Genomic DNA, 16,477 nt, shown 5'->3' on the forward strand with positions numbered 1-16,477 from the left:
TTAGATGAAAAGGGAATATTTTTAAGAAAAGTAGAATACGATTTTTTAAACTAAATTAAATTGTAATGTTTTTTTTTTAATTATACATTCTACCATTCCTTATTAAATCCTAAAAAAATATATTTTTATACATATATAATTTTTTTCTTGTTTCTTTTATAAATAATGATTAAATCAATAAATGTGATATTTATAAGATATTAAATATATTCCAACAAAAGATAAAGAAGAAAATATAGCAACAATGGTGCTAAAAATACCAGGTTGTATTGAATAAAGATGATGATGAAATTTTGAATTTAAAAAATCCTTAATTACGCAATAAGTGTTTAAATTGAATTGGAGCTTTCTATGAGAGAGTTACCATAACTCTGTTCTCAGCTTCTGTTTCTCTGTGCGTTCATGTCCGTTTGAGGTAGAGACAGACACTGTGAACGTTTCCGTTCAGACACAGACAGAACAAAAAGTGTTCAGAGAGAGAGAAAGAGAAGAGAGCGCAACAATGTCTTCCTTGGATTTGTTACTGTTTTCTCTGAGTAGGGTCTTTTGTAGTCCCATCGCAGTTTTCTTTCAGATCCAGGTTTTTTTCACTTCTTTTACTTTTTGATCCATCTCTGTCTAAAACTCTTGATTTTGGGGGTAACCAATTTCGTCCCAATTATTGTTCAACTAATTCAGCATTAGTCTCTTGTTTTTGGTTAGATATTGTTTCTTCCTAGCATTTCTTGGCTTGCAGGTTTTTGTGTGGCACCAATATGAACTTGTTGCTCTTTATTCAGTATCTCTATGCCAGGGTTTTTCAGCTTGGTTATGATTGTTTTTGGCTACAGGAGAGAATTATACTTTTTTTATGTTTTATCTGTTTGTGGTTACAATTTGGGGAGGGGAAAGTGGGTATGTCTGGATGATGTGCTTCCCAATGGTAGTTGGCGAAACTTGAGATAAAGCTCTTGTGCGGGTAATGATGCTTTTGATTTAACGAATTGGGGGAATTGGCTAGTTCTTGAATTAAATTGAAGTTTCTTTCTGCTCTGGATTGTTGTTGAAACCAATTGCCGCCTCAGGAAGAAGATTGAAGATTTGGTTTTGGCTTGAGAAAGTAACCTAGTTTAGCCTGGTAGGATTTAGATGGAATTCAGCTATACTTCCGGTATTTGTATTTTATCCGTGGAATCTTTTTCACAGATTTTATTCTCGCCCCGAAATTTTGACAGTTGAGGTATCAACTTGTGTCATTTTTATAGATTTAACATCCAGAATCCCTTTAGTTGGGATCTCTAGTATAGACTTTAAATTAACATTTAGAAACAGAAGAAAGATTATAGAGAATTGAGATAGAAAGTTATACATTGTTGAATGGGATTTTCCCTTGAACTGCATTTCAAGCTCAGGTTGTGAAATTGCATGTTTGTTGAATGAAATGGAAATAATAAAGGAGGTAGTGGAACCTTAAGTGTCGGAATACGGGCTATGTGTATTTGTGACAGTCTTAAGTATGGCAATATAACTCTTGCATTTCAATATTGCATGATAATTATTTTATGTTTCCTTAAAAAGAAAAGTCACTTTGTTTTCTCCTCCTTTTTAATTTTATGTTTGCTTGCAGGGGTGTCTAATTTGCTTAACACTTGCTCTTGGGTGGGCCTGTGCTGCTTATGTGAGGTAGTCATTGATATAAAGCAAGTAGGAAACACTTTACTGGCATTTCAATGAGAAATTTACAGCTTTCCCCCCTTCACAGGAACAGAGAGATCAAACAAATGAAGGATTGTATGAAGAATGGCAATAGCTTTGCTTTCCTTTCTCATGACATTAACGAACTTGAGCACTCCTATCAGCTCAATCTTCCAAGAGTAACCGTGATTATGCCGCTAAAAGGGTTTGGAGAACATAATCTCCATAACTGGAGGAGTCAGGTGATAACTTACATGACACATGCCCCTATAATTTATTTGAGGTTTCCTAGTTTTTGGTTTCTGTGCAGTGCCTTTTTGGTTCTTTCACAAGTAATAGTAATTAATACCCTATAACTAGGAAAGTTGAAATATAATTCGATCTTGTATGATTTATGTATTTCACACACTTTCTCTTGCATTTTCCTAAATTTGTAATTTAAATGGTATGGTCTATTGTCATTGTCGGCATACTATTACTTATTCATTTTTGTTGCATAGTATATAATAATTGGTTGTAATTTTGAATATCTTTTCAGTAATGCTTGAAGTTTGTTTGTGAACAACTGTTGTCCACTTCTTTTTAATATATGATTCTGTTCTTTTTAAACACAGATAACATGTCTTTATGGTGGCCCTATAGAATTTCTTTTTGTGGTAGAAAGTACAGAGGATCCTGCTTACCATGCTGTATCACGACTAATAGCAGAATTTGAGGTATAAATAAGCTCACAAGTTTTTCTCTCTCATGTTTTTCTTTTCATTTCCACTTTCATGTCTGTCATTATTTGTGTTTGAATTTTGTGTTCGTACACTCCTTAGTCCTTGCAATTAGTTTCTTTGCCCTGTTGGAGCTAGTTGTTTTCTGTTTTGGGCTGTATCCGTAACTGTAGTCTGTGTCTCATTAACGCTAAATTTGATGCCTATTTGATGTATGCAGGATCATGTTGAAGCTAAGGTTGTTGTAGCTGGTTTGTCAACAACTTGTAGTCAAAAAATTCACAATCAATTGGTAAGGAGTTTTGTTGACATATATTTTGATAGTTTTTTCAAATACAAAGTGTTGCCTTGGGGCCATGCTATATTCAGAACTTAATCTTATATTCCTTGTATTTTTTGGAAGTCAATCTAAATCTATGTTGAAAATGATGAGCTTAGATGTTAGAAAGCATTTTATCTGTATATAACACTAACTAGGCAAATACATATGTGAAAGACCCGTGTTAACTTATAGAGATCCCACATTGAAATTTGGTTCATTTGCATCCTTGTTGACTTTCTAGATTGTCCTTGCTAGATGTATTTTACCAATTACACAAGTATTGTGTGGTATTAACACCTGGGCAGGTTGGCGTGGAGACAATGCATAAAGATAGCAAGTATGTATTGTTTTTGGATGATGATGTTAGATTACATCCTGGATCAATTGGAGCACTTACTCGTGAGATGGAGAAGAACCCTGAGGTCTTACTTAAATTTGTATATTGTTGTTATTTTCTAAGGGATTAATTATAATTATTATGTTTTCACTTCCCTGAATTAATTTATTATGATCTTAACTGCTTTGATGCTTTGCAGATATTTATTCAAACGGGATACCCTCTTGATCTGCCATCTGGAAGCCTGGGGAGTTACTGCATCTATGAATACCATATGGTACACAACTTCCTCTGGATTTATATCTCCAATCTCTGCAGCACGTGTCCGTGGTGTATAAGATTGTGTTTTCTGTTATTTTCCATTTGTTATAAAATGCACAAGACCTACAGATGAAACTTAGCGGATTGAATTTTACTCAAGTTTCAGGATTTATTTGATAACTTTTAATTTGGATTTTTCATAAATCCTAATATTTGACAAGATTTAGTTATAATAATTCCACTCTTTTGCTCCTAATGTTCTTTTATTTTATTTCACAGCCTTGTTCAATGGGCTTTGCCACTGGTGGGAAAACATTCTTTTTGTGGGGAGGGTGCATGATGGCAAGTAGCTTTTACCATTCTTTTTTTACTCAGTTCATGCTTTGAAGAAACGTATGTATTATTTAGTTTTTTTTTCCAGATGCATGCTGATGACTTTAGGCAAGATCGCTATGGTGTAGTCTCAGGACTTAAAGATGGTGGATATTCTGATGATATGACTCTTGCAGCCATATCCGGTTAATCTTTGGTTCTCTTATCTTTTTGTTTATGTACACTTTGTGATTGTATACATCTACTTTTTCTGTATCAGTCATTGAAAATAATGATTACTTGAAGATTGATCCATGAAGAAGCTAATTCCTTGTAGTGAGATTTGACAATCCTTTGAGCATTTTCTTGTACTTGTTTATGCACAACTTGCAGAAAAATGAGATTGAGTGATAGTAGTTTTCTTTTGGGTAATGTTCTTTTCATTAAACTCATTATTGTGCTAGAGACTGCTCCACACACATACATATATGACATCATTTTTTCAGGCAATGCAATAGGCTCCTACTCATTCAATTAGGATAGACTGATGAGCTTTTTTAGTATACACTTAATGTTTTTTCCCTATCATTTCATTCCTATTTATTGAGTTAGTTCATTGTTATTGAATTTATATAGGTAAGTTGGAAAATAATGAGAAAAGAGAACATGTTTGTGTGTATTTCATTTATAGGTGTTAATGTTTCTAACCACTAATACTCATATTTATACTAATAATATAGGCCAAAATAGTACCTTTGTGAATTTTGTTGCTACCCTACATAATAAGTCTACTGAACAAGGAGTCTTCTAAAAGAAGAAGAATCTTAATATTCTAACCATTATTACAATGTATCGTACAGGTGCTCACAAAAGGCTCATTACTTCTCCTCCTGTTGCCGTCTTTCCTCATCCCCTAGCAAGTGATCTTAATTTTGGAAGGTTTGTGATTATTTCTCATCTTAAATAAAGTTTCTTTGCATATTTTGATGATTTACTTTCTTTTTAACGTGTGTAGATATTGGAATTACTTGAGGAAGCAAACATTCGTTTTGGAGTCCTATACAACAAATGTTAACTGGATAATGAATCGTGCATTGTTTACTACTCACTGTTATTTATCATGGGGATTTGTAGCACCATATGTTATGGCGATGATTCATGTTGCCGCAGCCTTAAGATTTTACAATAAAGAGTTCTTTCCTGAAGAAATTACCTACAATTCTGGTGGTGAGCACACTACTTTTCCTTTCTAGGTATGTTGTTAGTGTGTGGATTCATGGATAAAAATTGGCAGAATTCTGATGCTGAATCAGGATTATTGTTCAACTTATCTGCAGTTTTTGAAACTCTATTCATGACCATTTGTGTGGGATTTTTCTGTGTTATATGGACTTTGTAAATACTTGTTATTATATAAGAACGTTATTGGACTTTTATTTATGTTATGGGTCATTACCTTCTGTGGTATATTATATAAACTGTTAAATATGGTTTGGATTATCTTTTTTAATAACGCAACAGAATGACATATGAAATTCAATCCAGCCATAACATTCTATACCCATTGTTATATGTTGCATTTCCACTGGTGACATTTCTGTATTTGCCATGAATAGATTAAGTTTATAGGAAAACAAAAATGGGTGCACTGCATTATTGTGAGATGAACTTTCCCATGAAACTTTACATTTTCAGTTCTTGCATTTTTATAAGTACCTTCTTCCCAGGTTTGTTATTGGTGACCATCTTAGCCATATGCACTCTTGTTGAACTTCTTTCAATGTGGAACTTGACACGGATAGAAGTCCAGCTGTGCAACATGTTGTCCCCAGAGGCACCACAACTCTCCCTCGCATCCTATAATTGGTGTCTTGTAAGTATTTTTCGTTTTGCCTGTTTTTTATGTGGACAGATTTGACAGGTATTGTTTATCATAGATGTCTTGTACATTTTTGCTGTAAAGTTGAGTTTTTCTGTGTAAATCTTTGTCTATAAGCCTTGTATTCCACTTTTATAGTTAATGATGATAATTCAAGGGGAGGAGAACAATGTAGTATTTTATGACTCCTCATATTCTAAAATTTGATAGAACAACAAACATAATTTTGAGTCGAATCAAATACTGCAAGCACAAAGAATTGAAGTGGGTCAGCCACTGGCATAAACACGTTGAACTATAGTATAAAATAGAGGAAGTAATGCATTGACTCGTGAGTATATATTGAAAAAATTTATATTTGGGGATGATTATGAATGTAGTATTATGATACACAAAGGGTGTGAAATATCAAACAAGCCTGCTACGATCTGGTAAAGCTAGAAAGTAACTTCTTTTGAACAGGTGTTCATCGCAATGCTGGTGGATAACTTTCTATATCCCGTATCTGCCTTCCGCTCTCATCTTTCTCAATCTATCAATTGGTCTGGTATTCGGTACTATTTGAAAGATGGGAAAATTAGCAAGGTAAGTTGGTTGATGTTTTATGTGATCTCTGATTTCCTTTTAAGACTAGGTGCAGGGGTCTCTTGATTTTACATGTAAGACAAGATGACACTGTTTTCTTAATCAGAATATATTATCTTTTTGGTATGTTCTGCAGATTGAAAGAACTCAAAGAAGCAAGGATATGGGTCCAGTATTTACAGATTTGGGAGGAAAACATTTATACGGAAAGAAAGGGATGCCTACTAGAGGATCATTCCTCAGTTCATTGTCGAGAAGTTTGGCACAATGGCATCAACCCAAGAAATTTGATAACTAGGAACAAGCTTCTCTTCTCTCTCTCCTTGCCTCACTCGGGAAGCATAGGTGTTGGTAGATCACATTGGTCTTAATTATTGTTTGGTGCATTCATGATTGATTGTTTTAGTATGGTAGGAATTCCAGTTCCATTTTTTCATTGCCCATTCAATCCATATGATTTTTTTATAGCCCAGGCCTTTCCCCTTAGGGTTGATTTTGTAATTGTAACTGTTCAGTGATTGATTTATGTAATACAGTGATCAAGAATTGCCCAATTTATATAGGTATTCACATCCACATCCAGACAATGGATGAGAAAAACAGCTTACTTTTAATTCCTATGTAAGTGTGTAATTCTTTTTATTGATTCATTAATTTAAATATTATTTTTACTGTGGAATGATCACATGAAGTGTTTCAAAATTAGTAAATAACTCAACAAGACAAGAGTAGGAGAAAATTAAATTAAAAGATTTAAATCTCTTTTTACATATATAAATTTGAATTTAGTCTTTAAATAAATACATTTTTAACATGATTTTTTAGTCTTCTAATATATAAATAATTTAATTTAGTTCATTGAGATCCCATTGTTAAAAGTTTATAAGGTGACTAATAATATATTTTTGGACAATTTTAGAAATATTTCAAAACTTAAATTATTGAATAATATTTTAAGATAAGATTTATAATTTTAAACCTCCAAAATAGTAAAAAAAAAAATATCAACAATTAATTATAAATTATATTTTAAAACTAAACACAGCACTATTTATGTCAACAAATCTTTCATGCCAACTTTGAAAACAAAAAACAATTAGTTTCAAATCATACGATTAAAATTTTAAAACTATGAAATAACTTTTAAATGAATTGGACTAAAACTTAAGAGACTACTAAACAGATGAAGTAGTTACAAAATTTAAAAAGTAATTCTTCATATTATTATTTTAATTCTATGTCATTACTGCATACATTATTATCTAGTAATGATTGTAACGCCTAACAATAATATTTTCTAATATTTAAAACTAAAAAAAGTATTTTTTTTAAATTTGAAAGAATAAAAAATAAACTGAATTAAAAGAATATCAAAAACATTTTGCAAAGTTGAAATGTAAGAAAAAGAAGAAGCTAGAAACTGTCTAATTTTCCTAAAAAACAGACAATGCATCTCTTCAATTTTAAAAAAATCAATAGTAATTATCTGTACAGAAAATTACTAGTAAAATATTATATTTAATTATATGATTTTGTAATTTGAATCTTCTAACTTCAATTTGTTGTATTTTACTCCACTGATATGGAAACAAGATTTTTTTTTTTGAATCAGTAACATGCAAAAGAAAAGAAGAAAGAAAAAAATTGCAGGGGTGAAATTTTTAGAAAAATTCTTAAGAGACAGTATTAAAAAAATTATATATAAATTATTATAGGATATAATATATGTGACTTAAAATTATTAATAAAATTATATACTAATTATTATATGATATAATTAATTAATTGAATAGATATAATTAGGTTTTAGAGAAAATGAGATCAATTTTTTTTATATATATTACACTCCTTCAGAGATTTCATCCAATTTGAAATTAAACTCTTTATTCTTGTGAGACAGAGAATGAACATGCTACGAAAAAAGTTTTGGATTCAACACTGGGAGTAATCTGTAATGTTATTGCACATTTTTTCAATAAGGTAAACATGAGAGGTACCATTAAATTTTCCTAAACATATAGTTAGATAAAATTTTATTAGTTTTTAATATTTGAAAGATAGAATAAGAAAAGTGATATTTTGTGAAGAGAAAAAAGCATGAACTACATGATGAAGAAGGTGAGGCAGATTGTAGCAACAAAGCAGTGTAACCAAACATGGCCTTCACTCAAACCCTAACTCTACCCATCTTTTCCACTCCTAATCCTATCCTTCACTCCTCAACTTCCTCCATGCGCTCTTCCTTCCGCTCTCTCACGCTCTTTCTTTCGCATCACCTGCCCCGCCCCTTCCTATTCTCACCACGGCCGCGTCAGTTCCGGCGACTCGCCGTGACGGCGCCGGAGCAAGAAGCTCTGCGGTCGGCGGAGTCGGAGTCGAGGCGGCTGCGGGGCCCGGAGGTGGAGGTGGGGGAGCTGAGCGCCATGCCGGAGGAGTGGCGCAGGGCGAGAGTGGCGTGGCTGTGCAAGGAGCTGCCCGCGCACAAGGCGGGGATGCTGGTGAAAATACTAAACGCTCAGAAGAAGTGGATGACGCAGGAAGACGCCACCTACCTCATCGTCCACTGCTTGCGCATTCGCGAGAACGAAACCGCCTTCAAGGTAAGTCTTCTTCTTCTTCTTCTTCTTCTTCTCTCATGACCATGACTTCTGAGTTGATTTGTAATCTCATGACCATGGATGTTTGGAAAAATATCTGTCTTCAACTAATCACCTTTTATTTTCATTTATTTCTCTTATCTATTTCCACTCTAGCAACTTTTTTCCATCTGACCTGTTTTTCTCCACTCTTGGTAAAGCGCCTAAATGAATGAATTCCAGTATTTAGAGAGGAATTAGTCGTTGGCTTCTGACAGGAGATACTTCGGGTTCAAAATATAAATAAATAACTTGTGTTATTACTCAGGTTTCTGAAAGTTTTTGTGTACAAACTAATGTCGCTTCACCTGTGAGAATTTTAAGGTAGTATTAGTGGTCGGTTTTGAGATGGAATTGTAAATTAAGTTGTAGGGATTGATGATAACCATAGACTTTAAACAAGATGATACTTAAGGGTGAGTGTAATTTATATGTACTGTGAGTGTGAAACATTTGTACATTGACATCCAATAGGAGTTCACGTTGTTGTTATATTATATCAATGAGCATATAAATACCGATTTGCTATTTTACGTTTGCATCAAATGGTTTTAGTGAGGATGGAGAAAGGGAAGGCAGTATTGAGAGAATAGGGTAAATTATTCGGTGTTGAAAATGTTGTTTTAGCAATTTATGAAATTGACGCCTAGATGTAATTCCATTAAGTGCTTTGAACTGGGTGTTGGCCATAATTTATCATATACTTGGAGAATGCTTTTGTGGATATTGGTTGATTATCAGTAGATGGTGGTGTGCCTAGATTTCTGATGCTTGATTCGCAGAGGCATAAGCATGAGAAGCCATTGTGTTCGAGTTGACTTTGCAAATTTGAACCTTGGAATATTGTTTTATCAAATTAAATCTGTCTTTCCTTCATGTGAATTGGTTGTTTATTCTTTGTTTCTTTTACTTCTTGGAATTGGTATTTGGCTATAAATATTATTTGCTTTATTACTTGCCCAGAACAATTTACAAATTCTCATCATAAGCTGTTATGTTTGTTCACAAGTTTGATTACTTTCTTTCCCTCATAAAGGTATACAAGTGGATGATGCAACGAAATTGGTATCGATTTGATTTTGCTCTTGCTACCAAGCTAGCAGATTATATGGGTAAAGAGCGGAAGTTTTCAAAGTGTCGTGAAGTATTTGATGATATTATCAATCAAGGCCGTGTTCCTAGTGAGTCAACATTCCATATATTGGTCGTTGCATATCTCAGTGCTCCTGTTCAAGGCTGTTTAGATGAAGCATGTGGCATTTATAATCGTATGATTCAGTTGGGTGGTTACCAACCCCGTCTTAGCTTACATAATTCCCTCTTCAAAGCTCTCGTAAGCAATCAAGGGAACTTGTCCAAGCATTACCTTAAGCAAGCTGAGTATATATATCATCATTTGGTTACAACTAGACTTGATGTGCAGAAAGATATTTACGCGGGCCTAATTTGGCTGCATAGCTATCAGGATTCCATAGATAAAGAAAGGATAGCAGAATTGACGGAAGCAATGCTATGTGCTGGATATGAGGAGGATAGAGAGGTGCTACTATCAATCTTGAGGATCTGTGCAAGGGAAGGGGAGGTGGAGGAAGCAGAGAAAACTTGGGTCAAACTTCTCATGTTTGAAAGTGATCCCCCAGCTTTGGCTTTTGTGTATAAAATGGAAGTATACTCAAAGGTTGGCATGCCTATGAAGTCATTGGAAATATTTAGGGAAATGCAGTCAAAACTGGGTAAAGCAGATGTTGCAGCATATAATAAAATAATGGAGATATTATGCAAAGCACAAGAATCAGAATTGGCAGAATCAATAATGGCAGATTTTGTCAAGGGTGGTCTGAAGCCCCTTACAGCATCATACGTGTATTTACTAAACATGTACTACAATTTGGAGTTATATGATAAATTAGAAGAGGCATTCTCCCAGTGTCTGGAGAAATGTCGTTCTAATTGTACTATATACAGTATATATCTGGATTATTTGGTGAAAACAGGTAATATTGACAAGGCTGAGGATATATTTAACCGAATGAACAGTGATACGATTATTGGTGTTAATGCCCGTTCATGTAACACCATCCTAAGTGGATACCTGTCATCAGGAAATCACTTAAAGGCTGAGAAGATCTACGACTTTATGTGTCTAAAAAAGTATGAAATTGAATCCCCATTAATGGAAAAGCTTGATTATATTCTTAGCTTGAAAAGGAAAGTTGTTAAAAGACCAATAAACCTGAAGTTGAGCAAAGAGCAGAGAGAAATCTTGATTGGGTTGCTTTTAGGTGGTTTGCAGATTGATTCTGATGATCAAAGGAGGAATCACATTATTCGCTTTGATTTTGATGGCAATTCAAACAGTCATTATGCCCTCAAGAGTCATATATATCGTCAGTTTTATGAGTGGCTGCATCCTACTTGTAAGTCAAGTGATGACAGTGAGAATGCACCAGATAAGTTTTGTACCATTGCAAGCTCTCATTTTGGCTTTTATGCAGATCAGTTTTGGGCAAAAGGTGAACCTACGATTCCAAAACTAGTCCATAGGTGGTTGTCACCATGTGTTCTTGCATACTGGTATATGTTTGGTGGTCATCGAAATTCATCAGGGGATATTTTGCTGAAAATAAAGGGAAGCCGGGAAGGTGTAGAGAACATTGTCAAAAAGTTTAAAGCCATGTCCATGGATTGTAAAGTCAAGAGGAAAGGAAGGGTATTTTGGATTGGTATTTTAGGAAGCAATTCAACTTGGTTCTGGAAATTGGTTGAGCCATATATGATAGAAGATAGAGATTTTCCTGAAGCACTTGATGAAACAGAGAAAGAGGATGCAATGGAAGCTGAAGACATTAACATGAATAGTGATTCAGGTGAATAAAAAAAGATGATACAACATTAATGGTCGTGGTTTGGCGAAAGTTTGAGGAGCTTTCCTGGTCAGACTGTTAACTCGAACTCGTATGATCTCTGTACTTCAACCAATTTATTTATTTTTTTACTGAAAAGTCAGGATTGCTATGGTTGCAAAATGAAGGCTTTCGGGAATATTTTGGTATTCATCCTTTGTAATATTGTAGGAGTATATTATGATGCATAGAAAATTACAGAGTAGTGACTTCGCCGAAATATCTGCCAAAGGAATTGAAAATTGTCACTCGTCGTATTAATTTTATTTAGCATGGTTGTGGCTGTACTAGGAATGTACATAATTCTTCTCAATATTGTTAATAATAACTACAAGTGATGATTAATGATGTCGCTCTGTTTTTTTTTTCCTGTTATGTGTAATATTAGTTGAATTTGTTTTAAGCTTAAAAATAAAGTGCTTTCAAAAAGTGATTATTAACAAGTGGTTCTTATAAAAACAACAGTTATTTGTGTCCATCGACGTGTATATCTTTACAAACTAATTTGATGTGTGTCTCTGTTAAGTTGTAGTGATAGATTCTGTGCAATCATTTTGAATTTGACGTGATTTTGTTCTCATACATGTAGGTGTATTGGACGTTCTTTCAAACACCCACAATAAATGAGCATGTTCTTTTACAGCTAAAAGCTGAAGAATATGGTGTGATGGATGACAACACTGGAGAGTTAAGGGTTAAAAGACTTGGAGTGATCTGAGAGTCCACATGATTTTAGCCTTGTATATTGGAGTCTAATGTTTTGTTTCTATATCAGATTGATAATTAGCAAGTTAAGGAAATGAGAATTTGTATGATTTTATGTTTTATTTATGATTCATTTATTATATCCTAATTTCACTAAGAAGTAATATTTTTTTACCCAATAAAGACTTAAATAAAAAAAAGGATGAATATTCAAAAAAAACTATTTAAGTGCATTTAATTTTACTACTTATGTTGATTTATATTAAAAGTTTCACTGACAAAGAAAGTTAGATACATAGAAAGAAAAAAAAAATTAGCGATATATCAGTGCTCCTCAATCTTTTATAAAATACTTACTAGTTCTTTTTATAGAATATATTCCACCGAAAGTCATTTCACCTTAACACCAGGGATTAGGACTTTTTGGCCAATACATGATGCCACTTTTCAAAATTTCAAAATTTACATACAATTTTGGGGGAGTGTGATTGTGTTGCACTTCAGTTAAAATTGAATGTTTATTTCAATTTCAATAATATACATAATAAGGTCTCATCGAAGTAAGACAATAATTAAAATACAACATAAGCAACTGTGTAAATCTTGTCAATATCTAAACTAGTTTAATGATTATAAACTGTCACAAATATTTGTCTAAAATAAAGACATTATCAATTGATAAAACTGAGTTAATTTGATGATTGAGGGAATTGCTGAAAAAGTCATCAAGAACAGAATAAAGCAAGGAGAAAAGGAATCCACCGCAACAAAGAGTTTCCCCATTGCCTTTTTCTCCATTAACATGGCTTCCAAGAGAGAGAAAGCAGTGATGGGGTGTTGCTTCCGTGGCTCCATGGCTATACCACCACCCATGGAAACCTCCATACCTGCAACTGCAAGTGTTGGAGAATACTCAGGACTCAAACAAGAAGTTCTCATACAAGTACCAGCGTGTAAAGTTCATCTGATGGATGAAGGAGAAGCTCTTGAACTGGCTCAAGGGCACTTCATGATCGTCAAAAACTTCGAAGAGAATGTGTCTCTGGCTACAGTCATAAAAGTGGGACATGATCTTCAGTGGCCTTTGACAAAAGATGAGCCAGTAGTTAAGCTGGATGCTCTCCATTACTTGTTTTCCTTGGTGGTGAAAGATGGTGAGCCTCTTAGCTATGGTGTGACCTTTTCAGAAACTACTTTGGGAAGTTTGAGTTTGCTGGACTCGTTTCTGAAGGACCACTCTTGCTTTTCTGGCTTGAATTTGAACAATAAGAACAATCTAGATTGGAGGGAGTTTGCTCCAAAGGTTGATAATTACAATCATTTTCTGGCCAAGGTAATTGCAGGAGGGACTGGTCAGATTGTGAAGGGAATCTTCATCTGTAGCAATGCTTACACCAATAAGGTTCTGTTCTCTTGTTGACTTACTAGAGTGTTATTCGATGCTTTCCCTTTGCTTTTAACTTTTTATTTTATGATGCTTGACCCTTGTAATTTCTTGAGGCTAGAAAATTGTGTGACTGTGACTGAAACACTGATAATGTTGAACAGAATAAAATGTTAAACTATTCTCTTTATTCATATACTTTGTCTTCATTGTAAGTTTTAAGCCCAGAAAATCAAGTTTTGAACTTTCCCTGTAAATGCAGTGAAAGGTTAAATTGTTACAAAAATTCCTGGTGGTGTAAAGCCACTGCAGAAAGTTTTCCATGTTACACATTCTTTGGAAGTTTTACACCTCTTGTTATAAATTTTTGTAGCAGTTATATATTATCAGAATGTTTTTATCAGTAACACCATTAAAGAGTGTTGAGAACAGAAAGAATAAAAAGTACCATTTAGGTGTGATTTTTGAGACTAAAACTTATAATTTTCTCTTATAGGAACTGAAATTAATTATAAACATCAGGTGAATGGTTTGTCTAAAGAAAAAAAAAAGGAAAGACTATCAAAATGCTATTTGTACCACTAAATATCTATAACTTGCCGGGTGGAAAATCACCAGGTCCAGAAAGGAGGAGAGACGATCCTAAATAGTTCTGCAGATGAGAAAAATGGTGTTGTGGTCAGGGAAAGCATGAACAACAAGACTATCAGTGCCTCAAAGAAGAACAAGATTAATAAAAACCTCAAACGGTATGCAGGGAATGACATTGGACACAAATCTCTATGTTTAGTGCACATGTGAATGAGTTACATTAATTGTCTTTTGTATTTGAATTATAGTGTGAGAAAGCTGTCCAAGATGACAGAAAAGTTAAGCAAATCTCTGCTTAATGGTGTTGGTATAGTCAGTGGATCCGTGATGGCTCCTGTTCTTAAATCCCAACCAGGAAAGGCATTCCTAAAGATGCTTCCTGGGGAGGTTCTGTTGGCTTCCCTTGATGCAGTGAGTGAGTAAAACCATGTGAAACACTTCATAACACTACTTTTCTTTCAAATAAGCACCACCAACATGACTTCTTTAATTTATGACACTCCTAATGCTGCAGACAAGGTTCTAGATGCAGCTGAAGCTGCTGAAAAACAAACTCTTTCTGCCACTTCCAAAGCTGCATCCAGAGCGGTTTCTAACAGGTAAAGGACATTGCACAGAACAGTGAACAGTTTAGCAGATATTTATAGTTGAATCTCATTCCCATGTAGCCAAAACAAGGGTCAAGAAGAATATTTTTTTTCAATGGAATTCTTAGTTGTTAATTACTAATTTGCACTGTGTATTACTCCCTTCAATTTATAAAACTACTGATATTTTAGTCTTTTTTTAAATAAAAACTTATTGATGTGTAAGTAATATGCATATGCTTTTTGTTTGAAGTTGAATTTGATAGATGGGATTTGGGCAACAGGTTTGGGGAAAGTGCAGGGGAGGCTACAGAACATGTATTTGCAACTGCTGGACATGCTGCCAACACTGCTTGGAATGTCTTTAAGATACGAAAAGCTTTTACTCCAGCTTCTTCAGCAACCAATGGAGTACTAAAAAATGCTGCCAAGATTCCAACTTTCAAATAAAAAATCGAATTAAGTTGCTTTCTTCTTGCTTCTCAAAGGTGTGATGAGGATACACACCATGTGGTGGAACAATTAGTACCTATTTTAATCACTTCAAGTTTTCACATTTTAATTGGTAACCCCTTTTAGAAGGAGTATCAAGATTTCACCAAAAAAGGAGTACCACTAAACAGAAGAAGTCAAATAAAAAATGTTATAATTACTGTAGATAGCAGTATTATCTGTTTCTAAAAAAGTTTAACTTTTTACAGTGATTAATTTATGATTATGATTATGATGTGAGTTCTTTCTTACATTCTTTGATATTTTGCATAGGAAAAGAAATGATATGGACTGACCTAGGTTACAAATTTGTTTTTCTGATTTCTATCCTCTCTAATTTAGCTTCATTTACTTTCTTTCATCCTCTTCCCCTCTCTTTAAGTTGTTGACAAACAGATCTTAAAATTATAAATTTAAATTTTCAATCTTTCAAAATATTTTCATTGTAGGACATCTGTTGCAAAAATTATATTCATGATCATAAATTTAATACTTGAATTTTATAAAAAAAGAAATATTGGTCCATAGTAGCTAGATATAAAATTGAAGACACAATATCTTAAATAGAGTTCTTCATCGTAATAATATAAAAAAATAATTTTCTATCTAAAAACATTTTCTTTTACCAAAGTTATTATATGATTTTTCTTTTAACTTTTACTTCAACAAAAGAGTATTATAAAATCAACCTTTTGATTAGTATTTTAGTTAATGAATATATATATATATATTAATGTACGTTTATACTGTGGTCTTAAATTTTATATTATAATAAAAATAAATAAAACAACTTAAAGTTTATAAATAACTTTTGCCATAAATATGAGATTTAATAACTAGCTCACTTAATAAATTAAGTTATTGGTTAAGTTGTATTTCTTTCTGGATCTCTGGAAATTATTGGGCTTTTCACATTTTGAAATAAACAATTTTTGGGGACTCTTTCTTCCTACACCTCTATACCTTCTTGTGTCACCTCATACTAAATGTGAAAATACCGTTTTATCCTCTTTTTTTGTCCACTCCCTCATACTTGAAATAAGCCTATGAATTATGTAATCCGGAAGTCAATCTCATTTAGAAAAGACTT

At 33.5% G+C, this 16,477-nt stretch overlaps 3 protein-coding genes across 9 annotated transcripts; all 3 read left to right on the forward strand.

Annotated features, from left to right (window-relative positions):
- The first annotated feature begins 223 nt into the window (after positions 1-223).
- LOC137812832 (uncharacterized) lies at positions 224-6,774 on the forward strand. 3 transcript variants are annotated; one of them, XM_068615056.1, is made up of 15 exons: positions 363-958; positions 1,065-1,117; positions 1,607-1,662; positions 1,742-1,916; positions 2,289-2,390; positions 2,614-2,685; positions 3,021-3,137; positions 3,252-3,329; positions 3,593-3,655; positions 3,735-3,831; positions 4,486-4,564; positions 4,641-4,852; positions 5,353-5,498; positions 5,967-6,089; positions 6,226-6,774. In XM_068615056.1, the coding sequence occupies exons 4-15, from the start codon at positions 1,761-1,763 to the stop codon at positions 6,385-6,387; spliced, it is 1,407 nt and encodes a 468-aa protein (XP_068471157.1). In that variant the 5' UTR covers positions 363-958; positions 1,065-1,117; positions 1,607-1,662; positions 1,742-1,760; the 3' UTR covers positions 6,388-6,774. The 3 variants fall into 3 exon arrangements, with proteins under 3 accessions (XP_068471155.1, XP_068471156.1, XP_068471157.1); XM_068615054.1 differs by lacking the exon at positions 1,065-1,117 and having other exon boundaries at positions 224-580; XM_068615055.1 differs by having other exon boundaries at positions 358-1,117.
- Positions 6,775-7,954: 1,180 nt separating this feature from the next.
- LOC137812833 (pentatricopeptide repeat-containing protein At2g15820, chloroplastic) lies at positions 7,955-12,455 on the forward strand. 2 transcript variants are annotated; one of them, XR_011081284.1, is made up of 3 exons: positions 7,955-8,689; positions 9,762-11,680; positions 12,218-12,455. XR_011081284.1 is itself a non-coding variant. In XM_068615057.1 (2 exons), exons 1-2 carry the CDS (start codon positions 8,246-8,248, stop codon positions 11,598-11,600), a joined length of 2,283 nt encoding a protein of 760 aa, XP_068471158.1. In that variant the 5' UTR covers positions 8,140-8,245; the 3' UTR covers positions 11,601-11,876. The 2 variants fall into 2 exon arrangements, 1 of the variants encoding a protein (XP_068471158.1); XM_068615057.1 differs by lacking the exon at positions 12,218-12,455 and having other exon boundaries at positions 8,140-8,689; positions 9,762-11,876.
- Positions 12,456-12,944: 489 nt separating this feature from the next.
- Positions 12,945-15,638, forward strand: LOC137812837 (senescence/dehydration-associated protein At4g35985, chloroplastic-like). 4 transcript variants are annotated; one of them, XM_068615060.1, is made up of 5 exons: positions 12,945-13,735; positions 14,336-14,466; positions 14,557-14,723; positions 14,823-14,907; positions 15,180-15,638. In XM_068615060.1, the coding sequence occupies exons 1-5, from the start codon at positions 13,031-13,033 to the stop codon at positions 15,343-15,345; spliced, it is 1,254 nt and encodes a 417-aa protein (XP_068471161.1). In that variant the 5' UTR covers positions 12,945-13,030; the 3' UTR covers positions 15,346-15,638. The 4 variants fall into 4 exon arrangements, 2 of the variants coding, with proteins under 2 accessions (XP_068471161.1, XP_068471163.1); XR_011081285.1 differs by having other exon boundaries at positions 13,019-13,735; positions 14,557-14,719; XR_011081286.1 differs by having other exon boundaries at positions 13,019-13,735; positions 14,557-14,719; positions 15,149-15,368.
- The last annotated feature ends 839 nt before the right edge of the window (positions 15,639-16,477 follow it).

This window comes from Phaseolus vulgaris, chromosome 2 (genome assembly GCF_000499845.2).
Source record: "Phaseolus vulgaris cultivar G19833 chromosome 2, P. vulgaris v2.0, whole genome shotgun sequence".
NCBI classification, from domain to species: Eukaryota; Viridiplantae; Streptophyta; class Magnoliopsida; order Fabales; family Fabaceae; genus Phaseolus; species Phaseolus vulgaris.